This window comes from Scyliorhinus torazame, chromosome 1 (assembly GCF_047496885.1).
Source record: "Scyliorhinus torazame isolate Kashiwa2021f chromosome 1, sScyTor2.1, whole genome shotgun sequence".
In the NCBI taxonomy this organism is placed as follows: domain Eukaryota; kingdom Metazoa; phylum Chordata; class Chondrichthyes; order Carcharhiniformes; family Scyliorhinidae; genus Scyliorhinus; species Scyliorhinus torazame.
Window position 1 is genome coordinate 263177944 of NC_092707.1, and position 20438 is coordinate 263198381.

General features: G+C 43.6%; 1 protein-coding gene across 8 annotated transcripts in view; it reads right to left on the bottom strand.

Moving 5' to 3' along the window:
• Positions 1–20438, bottom strand: part of ralgapa2 (Ral GTPase activating protein catalytic subunit alpha 2) — an 855222-nt gene that overhangs the window by 412862 nt on the left and 421922 nt on the right. For all 8 annotated transcript variants that reach the window (XM_072505626.1, XM_072505670.1, XM_072505634.1 and 5 more), the window contains 2 exons: positions 13196–13267; positions 2772–2895 (listed from right to left, as the gene is read on the bottom strand). In XM_072505626.1, the coding sequence (XP_072361727.1) occupies positions 2772–2895; positions 13196–13267 (196 nt within the window). The remainder of the gene's footprint in view (positions 1–2771; positions 2896–13195; positions 13268–20438) is intronic.

A 20438-nucleotide genomic window follows, 5' to 3' on the forward strand; every position in this document is an offset into this window, starting at 1 on the left:
CAACCCTTCGTCACTGATTAGGCACTCTAATGTAGCAGCACTGTCATGGCCAATGCAATTTAATCTGGTAGTAGGGGAAAGGAGGTGGGGGGGGTGGGGGAAACAAACTGCCATGAGCACTCTGGCAATGGCTTGTGGATGCAGGAGGAATGCAAAACATTCATTGTCCACCTCTAATCGTCTTTGAGCTGCCTTGTTTGAACACCGTGGGCCCAAACTTCCGGCCATGCTGCGCTGGAAAAGCAGCTCGCCACGGCGCACCATGGCCTGTGAAAGCCAGGAAGCCCCGTACCCGGGATCTATTCGACTCGCAACACCTCGCGAGATTCAACACACCCTCGCGAGATGACACAAGCTGAACCCCACCCCACAATGGGCGGGATCAGTTTTGGGCAAATCTGCATATTAGAGCGAGGCAGTACTCTAATGTGCAGATTCCCAAGGTACCGGAGGCTTTGGGATTCAATCCCTTCACCTCAGGACCTCGGCCGAGCGCCATTTGGCACTGGTCCCCACAAACGCGGACCAGATGGAACGGCACTCAGCAGAAACTCCAAGGGGATCAGAGGCCCCCAGCTGCATGCTCTTTGGGCAGGATGGTGCCCTGGTAATGCTGGTGCCACTTGGGCACCCTGGCAATGCCGGTCTACGCCGGTACCAGCTTAGCAGTGTGTCAGGTTAACACTGCCAAGGTCCCAAGTAATTGTGCCAGGGTTGCCCGGCGTGGATGTTGGGGGTGTTTTTGGAGCAGCACACACCTAGACAAGTGGAGAGAATTACATCACAGTCCTTGCCTGGAACTTGTTTAGGGCAAATGTTACTTGCCACTTATCAATCCAAACTTGCATTTTGCCCAAGTCTTGCTGTATGTGGACACGGTCTGTCTCATTATCTGAGGGATTATGAATTGTACTCAACGCTGCGCAATAATTCATTGAATATTGCCAGTCAGAATCTTATGATATTCCCCCGGTACATTTGGAGGCAGGGGGTGGGTGGCATTTGAGCAGGTGGGAGGGTGGCAGGTGAGGTCGCTGCCACTTCCTACATCCACCCAGGTTAATTCTATGGTGGGAAGGCATCTATGTGGCCTTCCAGCCCTGCCACCAATTGAAGCCCTCAAGGTAATTAATGTTGAGGGCATGATCAAGGGACCTGGCCTCAGGAAATGAGGGGGGTGGGGGTGGAACGATGATGACTGAAACCAACACCCCTGTCTTGCTGCCCTAATAGCAACCCCCCCCCTCCCCATTCTGCATCATTTCCCTTTTCCTGGCTCCCTCCTCAATCTGAGCCTCGGGTGGCTGTCATACTACCAGCAGACACCAACTCCTGTTGGCATTGAATATACAAGAGCTGCCAGCTTCGGATTGGCAGGCAGCTCTCAGAGGGTGGGACTTCCGTCTGCAAGATTCCTGATCCTGGGAGAGGCCTGCTGCTGTCCTTTCAGGTGTTTGATCGGCACAAGATGCCGCCGACCTCCCGGAAAGGAGGCAACATGGGTCTCAAGTTGGCAGCCAAAACCACCCCCACCACAAGTCTTCACCTGCTATTTCTGATCTTACGTTGGAGGGAAGGCCATTAATAAAACAGCTGAAGATGGTTGAGCCCAGAACACTGCTCGGAGAAACTCCTGCAGTGATATCGTTTATGAGCGGCACAGTGGCACAATGGTTAGCACAGCTGCTTCACAGAGCCAGGGACCTAGGTTAAATTCCAGCCTTGGGTGACAGTCTGTGTGGCGGTTGCACTTTCTCACTATGTCTTCGTGGGTTTTCTCCGGGTGCTTCTGTTTCTTCCAAAAGTCCAAAGAACTGCAGGCTAGGCGGATTGGCAATGCAAAATTGCCCCATAGTGTCAAAAGATGTGCACGTTAGGTGGGATTACGGGGATGGGGCGGGGTGTGGGCTCTTTCAGAGGGTCGGTGCAGAATTGATGGGCCGATTCGCCTCCTTTTGCACTGTAGGAATTCGATGTCCTGGGGGCTGAGATGACTGGCCTCCAACAACCACAACCATATTCCTTTGTGCTAGGTATGACTCCAACCATTGGAGAGGTTTCTCCCCGATTCCCATCGACTTCAATTTTACTTGGGCTCCTTGAAGTTACACCCAGCCAAATTCTGCCTTGATGTCATGGACAGTCACTCTCACCTCACCACTGGAATTCAGCTCTTTGGTTCCTGCTTGGAAAAGGGCTGTCATGAGTCTGGATTAAAGTGATGGCTGGCAGAACCCAAACTGAGCTTTGGTGTACATGTTAACGGTACGTAAATGCCACTTGATCGTCCATCAATTTCTATTTTTTATGGGTTGATTCTGCTGTTAAATTTCTCTTTCAAAATCATGACAATTACATATGTTGATCACAACCTGTGCATGCATTTAGTCAGCATTGAGCCTGTAGTTCTAAAGTATAAGAGAGGATTGAGTCACGGTGTGAATGAGTCCTTCTTACAACATTTAGGATTATTATGAGTCAGCTACAGTTTCTCTTCAGTATTCAAACTATTTTGATATATCTAAGAAACCCATTTTAGGAAAGTGAAGCAGTTACCATCTAAAACTATCTATTTTAATAGACTTCAATTAAAAAAAAAAAGCATATTCTTGAGCAGAACCTACTTAATAAACTAAAACAATTGTAGTGCCAATTTACTTTCTTCATATAAACCATATATTTCAATTTCTTTTCAAGATGAGTTGATATAAAATAACAGTTTCTTAAGTAACTTTTAGAAAGTGCATTTAGAGGGAAGAAACATTCTGTACCTCCCAGCCGAGTCCAGAGACAAAGTTTTCATATGTTTGGCTTCCTCCAGTGTTGGAGAGAATCGAGTACTTGTCTTCCTGTCCTTCCATAATGTAAAACACTGCAATTTTATGAGTTTCCCGACTTGAAAATAAGAAACGTAAATTCACGGATTAGTATATTGGTTCTAAATACTACTGAAGTGAGACAACAAAAAATCACTGACAACACATTGTTATACTGTTTGCATCTGACTGGAAAACATTAAATTACAGTTTGTGGTCAAATATTATGCTCGTACAGCAGTAAATCTCTGTACACTTCTGCACAGCATTCAGCTGACTTAATCCGCTATATCATTCCACAGAATGTCCGCAAAACTGTAAAAGAATGGATATTGAAGCTAGGAACAGGAAAAAAGGTTTGATGTGTTTGTTATGTTTCCTAAATCTGATAGCAAAACAAAATTTTTATTTATTTATTGAACTGAAAATGAAAGATGGTTATAGGAATTCGGAGTTTACTGATACTTAATTTAGAATGTTTATACTGTCCCAGTGTAGTTAAAATAACTTTTCGCATTTGCATATTTAACTGAAATACTCTTTAAATATCATATGATCCAGAAAAACTGTGCTTCAATTCAAACACATCAATGACTCAGTAACTGGTGAGATAATTTCAAAACGATTGGCTTTCTGGGAGGTACCAATTCATGAATATTTCTTCGAAAAACATTTATGTTTTGATTGGCTGAGTTTTTGGTGACTACTTTTGATCAATTGGTAGCCTACATTTTGTGAATTGAGCGGCACGGTAGCACAGTAAGTAGCACTGTTGTTCACAGCTCCAGCGTCCCAGGTTCGATTCCTGGCTTGAGTCACTATCTGTGTGGAGTCTGCACGTTAACCCTGTGTCTGCATGGGTTTCCTCCGGGTGCTCCGGTTTCCTCCCACAAGTCCTGAAAGACGTGCTATTAGGTAATTTGGACAATCTGAATTCTCCCTCTGTGTACCCGAACAGGCACCGGAATGTGGTGACTACGGGCTTTTCAGAGTAACTTCATTGCAGTGTTAATGTAAGCTTACTTGTGAGAATAAAGATTATTATTATTGAATTGAACTCAGCTTTTGATTTGCTAAAATATTCTATCAACCAAAGGCAACCCAATTGAAAAACACAAAATGATAAAACAAAGCAAACAATAATAGGCTGGATTTTGTAGTCAGTGGTAGTGCAAGAGTGCTCGATATTCACCACCAAGTAAAACTTGCTGAGAGAATTTATTTCACCTCGTAGCGCCATACAATGGTACCACAGCTGATTGCAGCTCTCTTCACTGGGGACAGTGTGAAGCTGGAGTGATCATCAGCCTGTTCAAGCACCAATCACAGATCCCCAAACAACAAATGACAAGTAAATAAAATCACTTTTAATTACGCCCCCCACACACAGAGCAAATCAATGATTGGATCATACATGAAGACAGAAGGCAAAATATAATGAAAAAAATAAAATGTTAAAAATTATCCAAAAACTAATTTATCAGCAGCATTCCACAATTGTAAAAGGTATTTGATTGAACAAGGTCCAATGCTTTAAGGGATTGCAAATGACAACCTGGAATGGGAAAGTTGATATTCTCATTGATTGCAGGTTCTATGGGGACCACCTAAGTGCAGCTTATGTCAGAGCACAACTTCAGGATTTCCTCAATAATCTGCATGTGCCTGACATCTTCCGAGGGCTAAAACGATGGTGAAAACCTATAATTCATTGTCAACAATACCCCCCTGCCCCCCCCCCCCCCCCCCCCCCCACACAACCACCCCACCAAAAAAAAAACCCTAAATATAACTAGACCCCAATGGGGCTTCTAAGTTCCAAATAACGCATGTATGTTCAGTGCTTGTGACCTTCATGCCTCCAGTTTTAAAATAGTGCATTTATTTGTTCCATTCTGCAGTTTCACCTCCCTCGAGTATAGATGCTAGTCACCTTTGCTCCTTACGAAGATGGCTTTTATTTCTCTATGATACGCAATGAATGGCAGCAAGTCTTTCAAAATCCAAGGGATCATGACAGTGAAGTCCAATCCTAACCTCCACTGATCCCTAATCAGGACTCTAACAGCAGAGGTTGCTGGGTAATGACTAGGAGCAAGTAGTATGTTCAATCTTACCACCTTTGCAAGAGTGCGAAGGCTGATTGTAATGATCAAAATCTGCCGGAGTGGAAGCAGTGTCTTAGAGCGGGATTTACTGACCAATCTGTTGCATGTTTTGCTGTAGGGGAAGGCGGTCCACCATTGATCGGCAGCGGGATCTTCTGCTCTTGTTGTTGTCAATGGGGATTCCCACTAAATGCAGCCTTCACCTCCAGGAAAACCCGCAGCAGGGTGCACCGTCAGCGGGACCAGAAGATCTGGCCAACATAAACGGCTGGAAAATCTTGCCCACAATCTTCCAAACATCACTTACATATTTGAATGACCTGTTAATATCTAAAATGCAACAAAGGCAATTTTCTGAACACAAATTTCGAGATTGTTAATGCTTTGTCAAATAAGTGTCTTGTTGGGTTAAAAGTTTTTTTTTGTGTGATTGGTTTAGGGTGTTTTTGTTTATCATTTAGTATTTTCCAAAAAGATCACGACTGCAAACTGATATGAACATCGCAGCATGCAGATTTTTCTGAGATGTTGCAGTCCTACTATTAGCTAACTACTGTCATATTCCATTTGCCATGCAACTGCTACATCAATGTGAACAGTATCCCGAAACAAAAGTCACCTTTATGGCAGATGCCATTGTTCGTTTGACACGAGGCAAACACAAGAACAGAAAATATATTTTGTTTTCACACCTAAAATCTGAATGCAGGATATAATTTGTAGGAAAATGACAGATTTCACATTTTAACAATAAAGGTATAATTGGGATAGAGAGAATGCTTGTGGTGAGAAAAGGATGTTTTTCTTGAAGTGGATTCGGGTGTATTTTCATAATTAACATGTTGCTTCTCCAGTAAGGAATGAAGCGCTGCTTGACCTGGCTCTGGACAAAGAGTGACCATAATGTGGTTAGCTCAAAATGGTTCAGAAGGGCGGCACGGTGGCAGTGGTTAACACAGCGCCAGGGACTCGAGTTCAATTCTGGCATTAGGTGACTGTCGTGTGGAGTTTGCACATTCTCCCAGTGTCTGCGTGGGTGTCCTCTGGGTGTTCCGGTTTCCTCCTCCAGTCCAAAGATGTGCAGGTTTGGTGAATTGGCCATGCTAAATTGCCCCTTAGGGTCCAAAGATGTATAGGTTCGGTGGGGTTATGGGGAGATGGCGGGGGAGTGGGCCTAGGACGAGTTGGTGCAGACTCGATGGGTCGAATGGTCTCCTTCTGTACTACAGGAATTCTATGGTTCTAATAGAACAGGAAGAAGAGGAGTTTCACAGAAGGATGTTTTCTGGAAAGAAAGCACAAAAAAAGCCAAAAAGAAATCTGTCCCAGATTAAATGGAAGGAAAAGTTGGCAAAAAAAGAGAGCTGTAGAGCAACAATGGGAAATGCTGGTTTCTTAGTTTTCAAAAAAAAACTTTGATAAGGTAACACACAGGGTTTTCATCAAGACCGAAGCCTCTGGTAATAGTGATAATGTATTGAAGTGGACTCCAAAATAGCTTGCAGGAAAAACTGAGAGATCAATTCAGATTTGTTTGGAGACTTAATTCCAGAAGAGTCCAACAGGAATCAGGGTCGGGACTGTTCTTTACTAATTTGGTGTTGGAGGCAGAATCTACAAATTTACAAATGATATGAAGATTTTGGAGTGTTAGGACTGTGGACTAAAGCTTGACTGCTTCAGGATCTTACTGTGTTGGAAGATTGGGCTTAGCACTGACCAATGATGCTGAATTTATGTATGCGTACGCTCATACATGTGGGCAGGGCAAATACCCAACATTCTTGCACCTTTCAGAAAAAAGCGTGAAAGGTTGAAAAAGTACATGATCTGGGCATTCCAAGGCCCTGGTCTCCAAAGGTTTATGTAAAATGTTGTGAAATAATAGCTAGAGCAAAGAGGGCATCAGGATGAATTCAGAAGTCTTTTGAAAGGATACTATTTTATGTTGTACAAGATCTTGGTCAAGTCTCACTTGGAATACGGTGCCCAGTTTTGCACTCCTCACACAGTAGGTGTCATGATATGCAGACATGCAGATAATGATATACAGACAGGCAGCTAATGAACACAGAGAATAGAACATGACCAATGCCTCAAGGGTGGTATCTCACTATAAAAGGCACAAGGCACTCACACTCTGCCTCTTTCCACTGATGAACATCTACAGAGTCAGGGTGTATGTACAGTATCACATCTCCAGCACGTGGCTCAGAGCTAGTCTGGTTCAGTCAGACAGAGTAACCACACTTAGGTTAGCAGAGAGTCGAACTCATAGGGAACTGTGCTAACTGTGCTACTGGTTCAATAAATCAGATTGAACTAACTTCAAGGTCTGGAGTATCTTTTGGTTAAAGCTGCATCCAGTTGCAGCCTGTGTTATCCCAGAGTACATAACGTGACAGTAGGCGATACTGAACTTTGGACAGAATGCACAGGAGGGCTATTAATTCTCAGTCTAAATCAACTTAGTGATCAAGTTAGGCTAAAAGAGTTGGGCCTCCACACTTCAGAGAACTGCAGACGTAAGGGTAATCTGATTGAAGTGTTGGAGCGATGAAGGGATAAATTGTATCTGAGTTGACAGTTGTTTAATATAAATAGGTTAGGGAGGGCTGGGGTCTTAAACTAAACAGTGCAAGGTCTGATCCAGGTTAGAGCTCAGGAGGTGGATTGCTGTCCCAGAGAATAGTGGATCTCTAGCAGTGTACACTAGTTTACTGAATTTCTTCAAGCGAGAGCTGGACCTGTATCTGGCTGGGACAGACGGCATCTCTTACAGAAGGTAGATACTTCAGGGAATTCAGACAGAATAATCTCCTGAACTGGTTTTGTTTGCGTCGGGGGGGGGGGGCCTTCAATCTGGTTTTGTATCTATCAGGAGACCGCATGGTTTTAGAGGTGGGGGAGGAGAGAGTAGAAATATGAGAGAGACTGGATGAACCATAGAGTCTTTACCCATCTCTCAGGGTTCATATATATTGTTTTAAAGAGGAGTTTGATCACTGCTTTAAAAAATATTAAAGGTCCCGGGAAACGAGCAGAACAATAGAGCCAGACTATGTATCTCACCTGGAAAATAACACCTGCAATGACTTGATCAGCTCAATGACCACTTCTGTACTGTAGCATTGTGACTTTTATACTTTAATATAAATTCAACATACACAGATGGATTGAATATCTCATTCTCTGTATGTCATAAAGGTTCTATATGAGAGGAGTTAGGAGAATATCACGCCTTTCGTAATGGACTAAGTTCACTGAACAAACAGCACTGTAAATACTTGCACTACTTGTAAAGCAGCTGTGTCATGTTACCCTGATAAGGCTAAGAAGCTCGGTTGCTGGGGGTGAAGACAGGTCACCTTTCCAAACAAAGTGTTCGATTTGGAGGCAGGTCTCGAGGTTCATGGGCGAGATTAGTGATGCAAATCTTGTCACTGACACCAGTCAATATATGTCGCAGAGATTGGCCCATAACTACCTGGTTCCCCAGCATTTTTTTTAGGGGATACCCCAAATGATGTACTGGGGAATCCCTCCAGAAGTTCCCAAGTAATGCTTTACACGGCAACTGTCCAGATGTGCAAGCTTCCCCAAGGCAATTGCACTGGGAACATCCGACAGAAGTGATTTAAATCGCTAACTTTGGATGGCTCTGCCAGTTTTACCCTGATAGTTACTCTGAAAGAGTTAGAAGGAAGATAAACCACTTCTAACTCCAGAGTAACTAGTTGAAACACAGAGACCCAGCCTGGACACCCCATCTACAACCTCTCCCCCTCATTACCCTCCCAGTCTCCCCAATTGACTGGACCACTTACATTTGAAACTTATCCTTTAAGATTTCCATTGACACACCTCCTTTGGAATTTCAGCACGTGTAAGTTCATCATCCAGAGTGGCAATCCACCAATGTTTGCCAGTCTGAGGAAGCTATGGGTCCATGTGTTCAGTGGCTTACTACACCTTTGTTCTGAGAGGAGAGATTGATTTGACTGCAAATATCAAAAGGTCTGCTCAGGTCATCTTGATGAAATTCTCTGACCAGAATGTCATTGGCCTTAAGGGAACACAAAAGATGTAGGCTGATCTCACTGCATAGGCTGGCGGAAGCATGGGGTTGAGATCCATGAGCATATCTGGTGCAGTCATGAACTAGCAACAGACTCCCAGCTGGTCAAATTGACACATCATTGACTTTCATGAATGGAGTGCCTGCAAGCACCTTAACATCAAAGTTCTCCATGACCAAGTCTTTGAAGGCAAAGTTATATTATGGGCAGGAAGGGGTTTAATTTAAACAGCTGTGGTTTATCCTATCAAGCAGAAAGATGTTTTAACTTGCTTCCCCTTTTATATGTAGTGGTGTACTTTTCAACCCCTTGTTTTTGGTATGACTTTCTATTCATAACCCCACAGCAGATAGGGTAAACTCAAAGGGTTAGTTTATCTGCACACACTCAAATGCAGGAGGGCTGCAACGTAGCCTTCTTGTCAATCAAAATAAAAATGGAGGATTGAGAAAGGAAGACTTACAGGGCAAAGATCAGAGTAAATAATTGTTTCACCCGAGTCCAGAAGCAAGAATCAACGTCCAATGATGTATTTATTCAGAGGTCAGCAGGCTAAACAAATGCTGGATAATTCACTTTTTCAGTAAAATGTATTTCATGATGAGCTAGGCATGGCAAGATGAGTTAGCTTTGTAGGTGATGGCACAGAAGTTCACCAGTTCTTGTTGAAATCGTGAAAATAGGGGCCCAGCATTCAAACCTGGACAGAGTCCTTTTGCTGTGCTGATTGGTAGAAGGAATGATGGCAGACTGTGCTTTGCAGTACAGCAAGACATTGGTCAGAATTTCTCCAAATCTGTCAGTGTCAGGTTCAGATTGAAAACTGGCATGTATCTCTCCAGATGCATAGCCAAGTTTTCACTTCAGGTTTTCTGGCACTCTAATCTGGGGTGTGGTTGTGTGCAGTCACTCTGCAAGGCAGGGCGGGACCAGATCGAGCCAACGAAGGTCGGTTGAAGAGAGATCGGGGTGCCATCTTTAAAGGGTGCCATGGCCTGTGCTGAAAGTAAAATCCACCCTCCCAACGGACATGGAGGATCTCCCCACAAGCAATGAGGCGACCCCCACCACAAAAGCATTAGGGCATAAGGGAAATGCACGCAAGGGCAAACCGGGGTTCCCCAGAGGGCCTGCCCTTGACAGTGTCAACCTGACAGGAAAACCAGTCGTGATTTGCACTGGTGTGACATCACACCGGCTGGGTGGGTTGGTATGTCTAGCACAGAAGGAATGGCACTAAACCCACTTATATTAAAACATCTAATATATGCTAATCTGGCTCACTCCCTTCCTGGGTGCAAACCTGATCGCGTCATCGGAGGTGGGCTGGGAAGATTGCATTCGGAAATCTCACAGGCGCAAATCCCATTTTTGGTCACTTGTGATATTTAGCGGCCATTATGGGATTCATACCAGTGGCAATCACAGCTGCTAAATTATAACCGATTGCCTCAGTTGGGGGGTGGGTGGGGGGGGGGGGGGGGGGTGTTCCTGTCACATTACTCCTACCTTTCCACTTTGGCTTTGACAAAGGGCGCACATTCCTTTGTCTGGGTTCCTGAGACTATTAATGTTCCAGCCATTAATCATTTGAAAGGGAGGTCCTAGGATCCTTTCTCCTAGCAGATCAATGATTCTGGTGGACAGCTGTGACTTATGAAATGTAGATGGTCTATGTACACATTTTAATCCTTGCTGCCCACAGGGATAACGAGGTGCAGATTTCTTTGAAAATGGCAGATTAGCTCCTATTATTCAAAAAATGACAGCCAGGCATGGCCTCAGTCATTTTAAAAGGTTGTTTTCCAGTTTCTATAATTTTAGGAATTAGCCACGACAAAAAACTCATATGTATTTAATAAAAATAGTGTAAAGTATTACTCCTGTTATAGTTGCTATGGTTAGGGCGGCATGTAGCGCAGTGGATAGCACTGGGACTGCGGCGCTGAGAACCCGGCTTTGAATCCCGGCCCTGGGTCACTGTCCGTGTGGAGTTTGCACATTCTCTCCATGTCTGCGTGGGTTTCACCCCCACAACCCAAAAGATGTGCAGGTTAGTAGATTGGCCATACTAAATTGCCCCTTAATTGGAAAAAAATTAATTGGGTACTCTAAATTAAAAAAAAAAATAGTTGCTATGGTTTTTGGACAGATAAGCAAAGGCGATGAACCATTAATCTGTTGAGCATATTGGGATGAGCTTTTGATTAGGGCACCATGTCTCAAAGCTGTGGAATCACAGATCCTGTTGCCAATGGCTCCATTATCACACAAATATCATGGAGGTTGAAGAATTTGTTTTAAGTAGGATGTCTGAATATAGAATGTAACTGATCCCAACAAGACATCAGCAGGTTCCTCAAGCATCTGCGATGAAATCATCATGCAGGATAACAGCCATCTTGTAAGCATTAGGCAAATACTGGCGGTCTGGATCTGGCAAATAAATTACACTTGTGGAGGAAATGTTTATCTGGTCAACCTGCTTGCTCACATAATGAGCATGACACCTGTTGAGTCCTTGGAGTGTTATGGGTTTTAAACATCTCGCCTATCTAGAACGAGACAGTGGCAGCGCAGAGATGCTTGGGAACAGCAGATGCGGAAATCTCATCCAACAGCGAAACTAAGGCTTGCGAAATCACAGGTTAGACTGATGTCAGAGTACGTAACTTGAGTTTAGTGCCGTACATCTGCTTCACTAAACATGGAGAACCAGGATAAATGGGCTGTAGCTAATGTAGGACCATTATGTTCTCCAGTGAAGATGACATCGCCTCACCCCCTTCGAGATGTAATCTGCAATGACTGAGCCCATATTTATGCAAGAGACTATCCTCAAAGAAGGCCAGACATTGATACAGATTCTGATGCTTTCCATCCAATTGCATCCTGATATCAGCCTGGAAACCATAACACAGGCAGATATACTGTGTCCATATAGAAGCAAGTAACATTGATGTTTTAGTGTAGAGTTGTGTGAGAAAACTGGGTCGTAATTTGGTATCTGCCCTGGCATCAGGTGCAATAATCTAATCTTTGGTTGAGCAGCAAGTACTGGAGGCATTCCATCATGTTCTGCGTCTCTGAATCCAGAAAAAGGGTTAGTCTTGGCTCTCATCTCCCAGGTAAAACAGTCAACGAGGAAGGGGGGCAATGTTAGGATCAAGTATCAGTGTCAAGTATTAAAGTGTAAATTACATGTTGATGCCAATGGTCAAATGAACTGTCTCAAGTCTTCCCTCAGCATCACTGTTTGTGATCGATACGTGACTGCCACAGTCTACAGTATTACAGCGGAAGCTAGGTATTAGGTCAATATCCATGTTTATGCATATATTGTGCCACATAAACCACCAATGTCCTTTAATGACAGGCGTGAAAACGTTTTGATGCTACCACCACGTCATATGGCACTTAAAATGGATCACAATACCAATAATGTTCAGGTGAAAACACCAAGCTTTAATGCAAGCCCAAAATCAAACTCTACAATAAGCAATACAAAATGGCCAAACCTTCATGCGAACGAGCTCCCAACCACAAGAGGGTGATAACACATAATGACACAGTTATTACTGGAAGCAATCAGTTGTTACTTGCAGAACTGTGAAGCAGTTTACAAATAGAATTCAAACATGAACATGATGGAGATCTCGCATGACATCCTTACACAAACAAAAACATTACAATATTTCAGAATACGTGGAATTAGACATTCTAAGTTTCAATAAACTCAGCTAATTGCATATAATTCAGCATAAAAGATGTCCAGACAATAATTCTGAAATATGTCACTGATTGAACATAATTGTCGTGATCGAAACGTTGCTAGCACTATATAAAGAATGAATTTGGTTTACAAATTGAGGCAACTTGTTTGATTTATAATCAGAGTTAGCACAGGATTGCAGAAGATGAGTTTATGTTGTGTACAAATCATTTATAGCAAACATTCTATTTACCAACCAATTCCTTCAGCTATCCACTTATTGAACGGATGTGAATGGTGGCAGGAGTACCTAACCAAAATTCATAAAGTTCCACGGTTTCCGAACTAGTAGACAGCATTATCCACCTATTCTTGAAACAACTGATCAATTGTGGTTTAATATCACAACACACTGAAAGCTGCCTAACTTGCTCTTTACCACTTCACAATGTGTGTATAAATGTTATCAAAAGTACTCACCATTGTCTTGAATCCAAATTTTTTAGCTCCCTTAACAGCTTTGAATTTTTCTTCAGAAGATGGAAACTATTCCTTAAAACAAAAAGGTACAAATACCTTAGAATCAATTGAAATATGTAATAAGTACCAACTTTTTTCCTATAACGACTAATACATTATTTAGCAATAGACATTCAAAAGTAACTCATGCCCCTTTTTAAAAGAACACTTCAGCATAAAAAAAAAATTTGGCTAGATTTGAAACCTGTGCAACACACTGACAATTCAGAAGAACTGGGCAGCATCGCCTGTTCTTAAACTTCAAGTGAAAGCTAAATGTTCATGGGATTTAACAAAGCTTTATCATAAATCTGCAACAGACGAGCTTAAAACAAAAAATGAAATGCTGTTTAAACACAAATTTTCAGAATGGTGAAGCTTGGGAAACCAACATCAACAACCTAATAACAACTGCATTTCTATAGTGTCTTTAAGTGCCCCAAGGCACTTCACAGGAGCATTATCAAAGAAGATTTTATACCAAGCCATGAAAATAAATATTAGGCCAGATGGCAACAAGCTTGGTCAAAGAAGTAGGTTTTTAAAAGTTTTATCTTCAAGGAGAAGAGACAGGTGGGGAGGAGAGACTTTGTGGCAGAATTTCAGAACTGAGGGTGCAGGCTATTAAAGGCTGCCAATGCGCGAGAAATTAAAATTTGGGTTGCACAAGAGGCCAGAATTGGAGGAGAAGAGAATTTGAAGACTTGGAGGACTGTGGGAGGGTTGGACACAGAGGGAGAGATAAGGCTATTGGATAATTTGAAAACAAGGATTAAAATGTTTAAGTTAAAGGCACTGGAAGGCAGTAAGTAATTGTAGGACAGGTCTAATTATCAAGCAGGACTAATTGCCAAGCGGGACTTGGCACAGAATAGAACATGTGTGACAACAAGGGCTTATAATTATGCAGCACCTTCAGCAGTTTTGCCACTGGACTTTATGGAGGATTGGAAGTTGTCCTGTAATGCATTTTAATAACTGTTTGGTGGTGACTTTAAAGGCATGGATGGAAAATGAGTGTTCTGATAGAAAATGGACTGAAATGGAGGTGGTGCGGATGAGAGCATGGTGGTTGATGTCATATAGTTGGAAATGGGTGCTCTGAATGATAAGAGGTTACGAAGTCAGAAATTCTGCTCTAGGTTGAATAGGATACTGAGAATGCACAACAAAATTTTGAGACAGAATGCCAGAGCTTAGGGGCTAGGCAGCTGAAGGCATAGCTGTCAATGCTACAGTGAATACAATTGGGTATGTTTGTGCATGACGCCAAGAAACCATTGGAATAGTCAAGTCCAATGAACAGAGACATGGATGAGCCAAGGGAGTGATGGAGTTAAGCAATATTATGGAGGTGAAAGTGTTGATGGAACAAATGTGGTCGGATGCTCATCTCAGGCCAAATGCAACAAGCAGCTTATGGATGACATGGTTCAGACTCAGATAGTAGCCAGGAAGACGGATGGAGTCAATGGCCAGGGAACAGAGTTTGTAGCGGGACCAAAGGCAACGGCTTTGACCTTCCCAATATTTAATCGGAGGAAATTTCTGCTCATCAGGCATGATTTCAGACAAGTAATGTGAAAAAACAGTGGCAGTGAAGAGGTTGGGGTGATATTTCAGAGAGGTGATGGTTAGTTAGAGCGGAGTGTCATATGAACATACAGATTAGGAGTAGGTATAGGTCACTTGGCCCCTTGAACATGCTCTGCCATTCAATAAGATCATGGCTGATCGGATTGTAACCTCAACTCCAGATTCCCAGCTACCCCGATAACCTTTCACCCTCTTCCTTTTCAAGAATCTACCCAGCTCTGCCTTAAAAGTATTGAAAGACTATGCTTTTCAAAGTCAAAAGACTTTTGAGGAAGAGCGTTGCCAAGGCTCACAATCCTCAGAGAATAAAAAAAGTCTCCTCACCTCAGTCTTAAAATAGTGACCCTTAGTTCTACATCTTCCCAGAAAAGGAAACATCTTTTCCACATCTACCCTGTCAAGGCCTCTCAGGATCTTATATATTTCAATCGAGTTGCTTCTTATGCTACTAAATTCCAGCAGATGCAAGCCTAGACTGCCCAAACTTTCCTCATAAGCCAACTCGGCCATTAGTCTGGTAAACCTTCTCTTAACTGCTTCCAATGCATTTACATCCTTTCTTAAATAAGGAGATTAATATAATACACTCTACCCCAGATGGGTCTCACCAATGTCCTGTATAACTGAAGCATAACTTCGCTACCTCTGTATTCAATTCCCCTTGCAATAAACAATAACATTCGATTAGCTTTCCTAATTATTTGCTGTACCTGCATACTAAACCGATCCGATATGCGCACTAGGATGCACAGAACCCTCTGTATTTCAGATCAATTTCTCACTATTTACATAATACTTTTTAAATGTTTCATGCTAAAATGGACAATTACGCATTTTCCCACATTATACTCCACTTGCCCGATATTTGCCTACTCATTTAACCTTCTTATGTCCTCTTCAAAACTTACTTTCCTACCTATCTTTCTGTCATCAGGAAATTTAGCAACTGTACTGTCGGTCTCTTCATCCAAGTCATTTATATAAATTGTAAACAGTGGAGACCCCAGCACTGATCCCTGAGGCAAACCATTTGTTACATCTCGCCAGAAAAAGACCCATTTATGTCAACCCTCTTGTTTTCTGTTAGACAGCTAATCTTCTATCCATTGCCAATATGCTACCCCCTACACCATGGGCTTTTATTTTCTGAAATAACCTTTGATGTGGCACTTTATCAAATGCCTTCTGGAAATCTAAGTTTCGTGCATCCACCAGTTCCTCTTTATCCATAGCATATGTGACTCCTTTAAAGAACTCCAACAAATCGGATTTGATTTTCCTCTCACAAACCACCTTGACTCAGACTAATTACTGTGAAATTTTCTAAGAGCCTTGCTATTACATATTTAATAATAACATCTAACATTTTCCCTTCCACAGATGTTAAGCTGACTGGCCTGTGGTCTCCTATCTTCCATCTCCCTCCCTTTTTTAATAAAGAAGTTACATTCACTATTTTCCAATTTAATGTGAACTTGCTCGAATCTAAGCAATTTAGGAAAATTAAAACCATCAAGGCATTAACTATCTCACTAGCCACTTCTTTTAAGGCTCTAGGACAGGCATTGTCAAATTCAGGGGCGCGTGTCCGGAGGGTCGCAAAGACATCCGTTGCGATGCTCCCGATTGCGCAAGTCCGGGCGCAATAACCGCAGCAGCCGGCTTTTAATAACGCCGGCTGCGAGCGGCCTTCAAAATGGCCAGGAACAGATTTTAAAAATTCGGCCACACTGCGCATGCGCATCTATGATCGGGCACGCATGCGCAGTGCGGCCGCATTTTGTTTTATAAGGTCGCAGCCTTTCTTTTTCAAAGCTCCGGGGACCAAAGGGTCCATTGGGGCCAAAGGGACCCAAAACCATTTTCTCCATTTTTGTCAGTAACAAACAAGGTAAGAGAAAATGGTGGGTCATGCAGGTCGGCCGCGTGGGCCGCGCGGCCGCAAAGGTCGGCCAGTGTAGGTCGCGAAGGTCGGACGGCGTGGGTCACGAAGGTTGGCCGTTTGGTAAAAATGGGTCCCCGGAAAAAAAGTTTGAAAAACACTGCTCTAGGATGAAGTCCATCAGGATCCAGGATCTTGTCAGCTCCCAGCTCCAAAGTTTGTTTAGTACTTCTTTCCTCGTGATTATAATTTTCTTGAGTTCTCCATCTCTTCCACTTCTTGATTTAGTTATTTCTGGATGTTGTTAGCATGCATGTTTGGGGTTTTGAACAATGTCTCCCAGGATTTGGATACGGGACAGGCCAGGAATCGGGCATTGGGAGGCTCTAGGGGTAATGGTCAAGGAGTGGGTGATTCTCTGGCTATGTATAGATGAGAGTGTAACCAGGTGAAGGGAATCCTACCCAGCTGGAGGACAGAGACATGGGGCGAGATTCTCCACTCCCGCGCCGGTTGGGAGAATCGCCTGGGCCGTCAAAATTTCCTGGGATGCCGGTCTGACGCCCTCCCGCGATTCTCCCAAGCGGCGGGAACGGCCCCGTCGAGTTCTGCGGGCGGCAGGCCGGAGAATCGCCGGAGACACCCAAAATGGCGATTCTCCAGCACCCCCACTATTCTCAGGCCCGGATGGGCCGAGCGGTCAGGCCAAAATGGCGGGTTCCCCCCGGCGCCGTCCACACCTGGTCGCTGCCGTCGGGAACACCGCGGGAACGCTAGGGGGGCACCTCAAATGTGGCATGGCCCGCGATCGGTGCCCACCGATCGTCGGGCCGTCCTCTCTGAAGGAGGACCTCCTTCCTTCCACGGCCCCGCAAGATCCGTCCGCCATCTTCTTGCGGGACGGACTCAGAGAGCACGGCAACCATGCATGCGCGGGTTGGCGCCGGCCAACCCGCGCATGCGCGGGTGATGCCAGGTATGCGGCGCCGGCCGCGTCGTCTATGCGGCACCGCCTTTACGCGGCGACAAGGCCTGGCGCGTGTAGATGACGTGGTCCCGATCCTAGCCCATTGTCGGGGCCTGAATCGGTCGGGATCGGGGCCGTTTCGCGCCGTCGTGAACCTCGACGGCGTTCATGATGGCGTGGGCACTTTGGCGCGGGAGTGGAGAATCCGCCCATGGTCTTGGAAACTGGGAGGTGTGGTCAACCGTGCGAAAGGCAACAGATAAGTCGAGAAGGATAAGGAGGGACAGTTTATCATGATGACAGTCACATAGGATGTCACCCGTGACTTGGGTTAGGTCAATTCAGTACCGTCGCATGGGTGGAAATCTGGAGATATTCAAATGTGGAATTGCGGTAAAAATGGAGATGGACTTAGTGGGTGACAACAAGTTTTAGGGGTCGAAATGAAAGAGATTTTGGAGGTGGGCTACTAGTTTGCATGAACTGGGGAGTCAAGGGTGGGTTTTCTGAGCAGAAGGGTGATGACAGCAGATTTGAAGAGGAGTGGAATTGTATCCATGGGGAAGGAACTATTGATAATATCATGGGTTTTACATATGCCTTGCAAAAGAGCTGCGCTTAGGAAACACTACAGTCAGTTTTTATGCTAATGATGAAAAACAGAAATTAATTCATCCAACACATCGGATTTATTTTCTTACTGTAATTATTTGATTTAAGTTTCAAGGACAGGATTTTCACTGACTTTTGATCAAAACATACAGGATATGTCTAAATATTTCATAACTATATTTTGTGAACTTTCCTTAATTTTCCAATGGAACAAGCTGATTATTTTGAGTCTTCACACTCAGTGAATGCTTAAAATTGGCTCAGGGTGTAAATAAAGAGATAATGATATTAACTTTTTATTTTGAGCTCCTATTAAAGGGTAGAAAATGTCAGCAAAATCATGTCAGTCCATGATTGTAGACACAGATTTCGGCTGATCACCATTCAGCTACAAATTGTCTTCATCCGAGTCTTATAGGCATCTCAGCTGTCCTTTTATGGATTAACTTCCAAGGAGACCTCTCTACAAAGCAAGTGATAACTCATCTGTAGTTATCTAACTCATCAGTTACAGGTAATGGTCTCCAGTGACTAACTTGATTGAGAGTTCAGTCAACGTGAAGGCTTATGCCTACTCAAACTGAGTCCAACTAATTGGACGACGTAATATTTTGATACATGAGATTCGCAGTTAGCTAGAGAGGAAGAAATGTCTAAAAACAATTTGAGAATAGATATTTCAGAATTCAACTAAGTTTGACTTGCTACGAAACCTTTCAGCCCAAAATCGGCATCAAAATAAATTGCCTGGTCTTGCATGGTAAGTGAGACCACGCAAGCCTGTGTAATTATCAATACTATTCATTGTATGCTGAATTCCTATGAAAGCCAATAAATGTGATTGATTCCCATTATCTAGTGGAAGAACTTAAGTATGATTATCCACTCCCAAATAACAGATTCTTTAGGGTTTCAAACTACACTGGTGTTTTCACTCCAACAGCCTTCTATGTCGATATCATCTATATCAAGGTGTTCAGGAAAGATAGGAAAGGAGGAGGGGGTGACAGTATTGAATAAGGAGAACACTGCAATGCACTCGAGAGCGAGAGAGGTCCAGCAGAGTACAAAAAGATGAACTACATTGCTCAGTGCAGTTGAAGGTCACCAACCAGTGGTAAAGATGCACAGGAACAAATTAGCAAGGAAATTGCAAAAAAATGCAAGCCTTAATTATCTGAACATAGACTGGGAAAGTACCAATGTGAATGGCAGAGCAGGGTCTGAGTTCCTAGGGTGCATCCAGGAGAAGTTTCCACCGCACCCTTTTGAATCCAATTTCAAAAAATTCATTCATGGGATGTGGGTATTGCTGGCTAGGTCTAACTGCCCTCAAGAAGGTGGTGGTGAGCTGCCTTCTTGAACTGCTGCAGTTCATGTGGTGTAGGTTTGAGGCATTGATTGACCTGATAATTGGGAATGAAGTGAGTCAAGTGCATTAAGTGTCAGTAGTGACAGTGATCATAATATCATAAGCTTAGCTTGTTTATGGAAAATGACAAGGAGCAATCCAGAGTAAGAATAATTAACTGGGAGAAAGCCAATTTCAATGGGAGTAAGAGTGGATCAGGCCCTGAAAAATTGGAATCAAAGGTGAAAAGGCAAAACTGTAATTGAATGATGGGTTGTCTTTAAAGGAGAGATAATTCAAGCACAATCAAACTATACTCCCACAAAGGAGAAAGGTGGGGCAAACAAATCCAGAGCTCCCTGGATGGCAAAAGAGATGTAGATTAAAATGCAGAAGAACAAATATACATATGAGAGATCGCCGATGGATAATGCAACTGACGACCAGGCAGAATATAAAAGATGCTGGAGCAGCTGCTGCTTCCGGATGTGGAAGGGGAGGGAAGAATTGGGGATATACACAAGTAGCAGGGGAAGCAGGGAGGTGAGCAGGTGATGAAGAACAAGGAGAAATGGAGCGGAGTTGGGAGGGGAGATCAATTGGAGAGTATGGAGTGAGGCACTGAACAGGGTAAATGGGACTCCTTTTGTGCAAAGATGAGCCTGATACAGTTTATGTGGTGCACAGGATGTATATGACTCCGGCGAGAATGAGTGGGTTCTTTCAGGGGGTAGAAGATGAGTGTGAGAGGTGTGGGCGGGGCCAATAAATCAGGCACACATATTTTGGGGTTGCG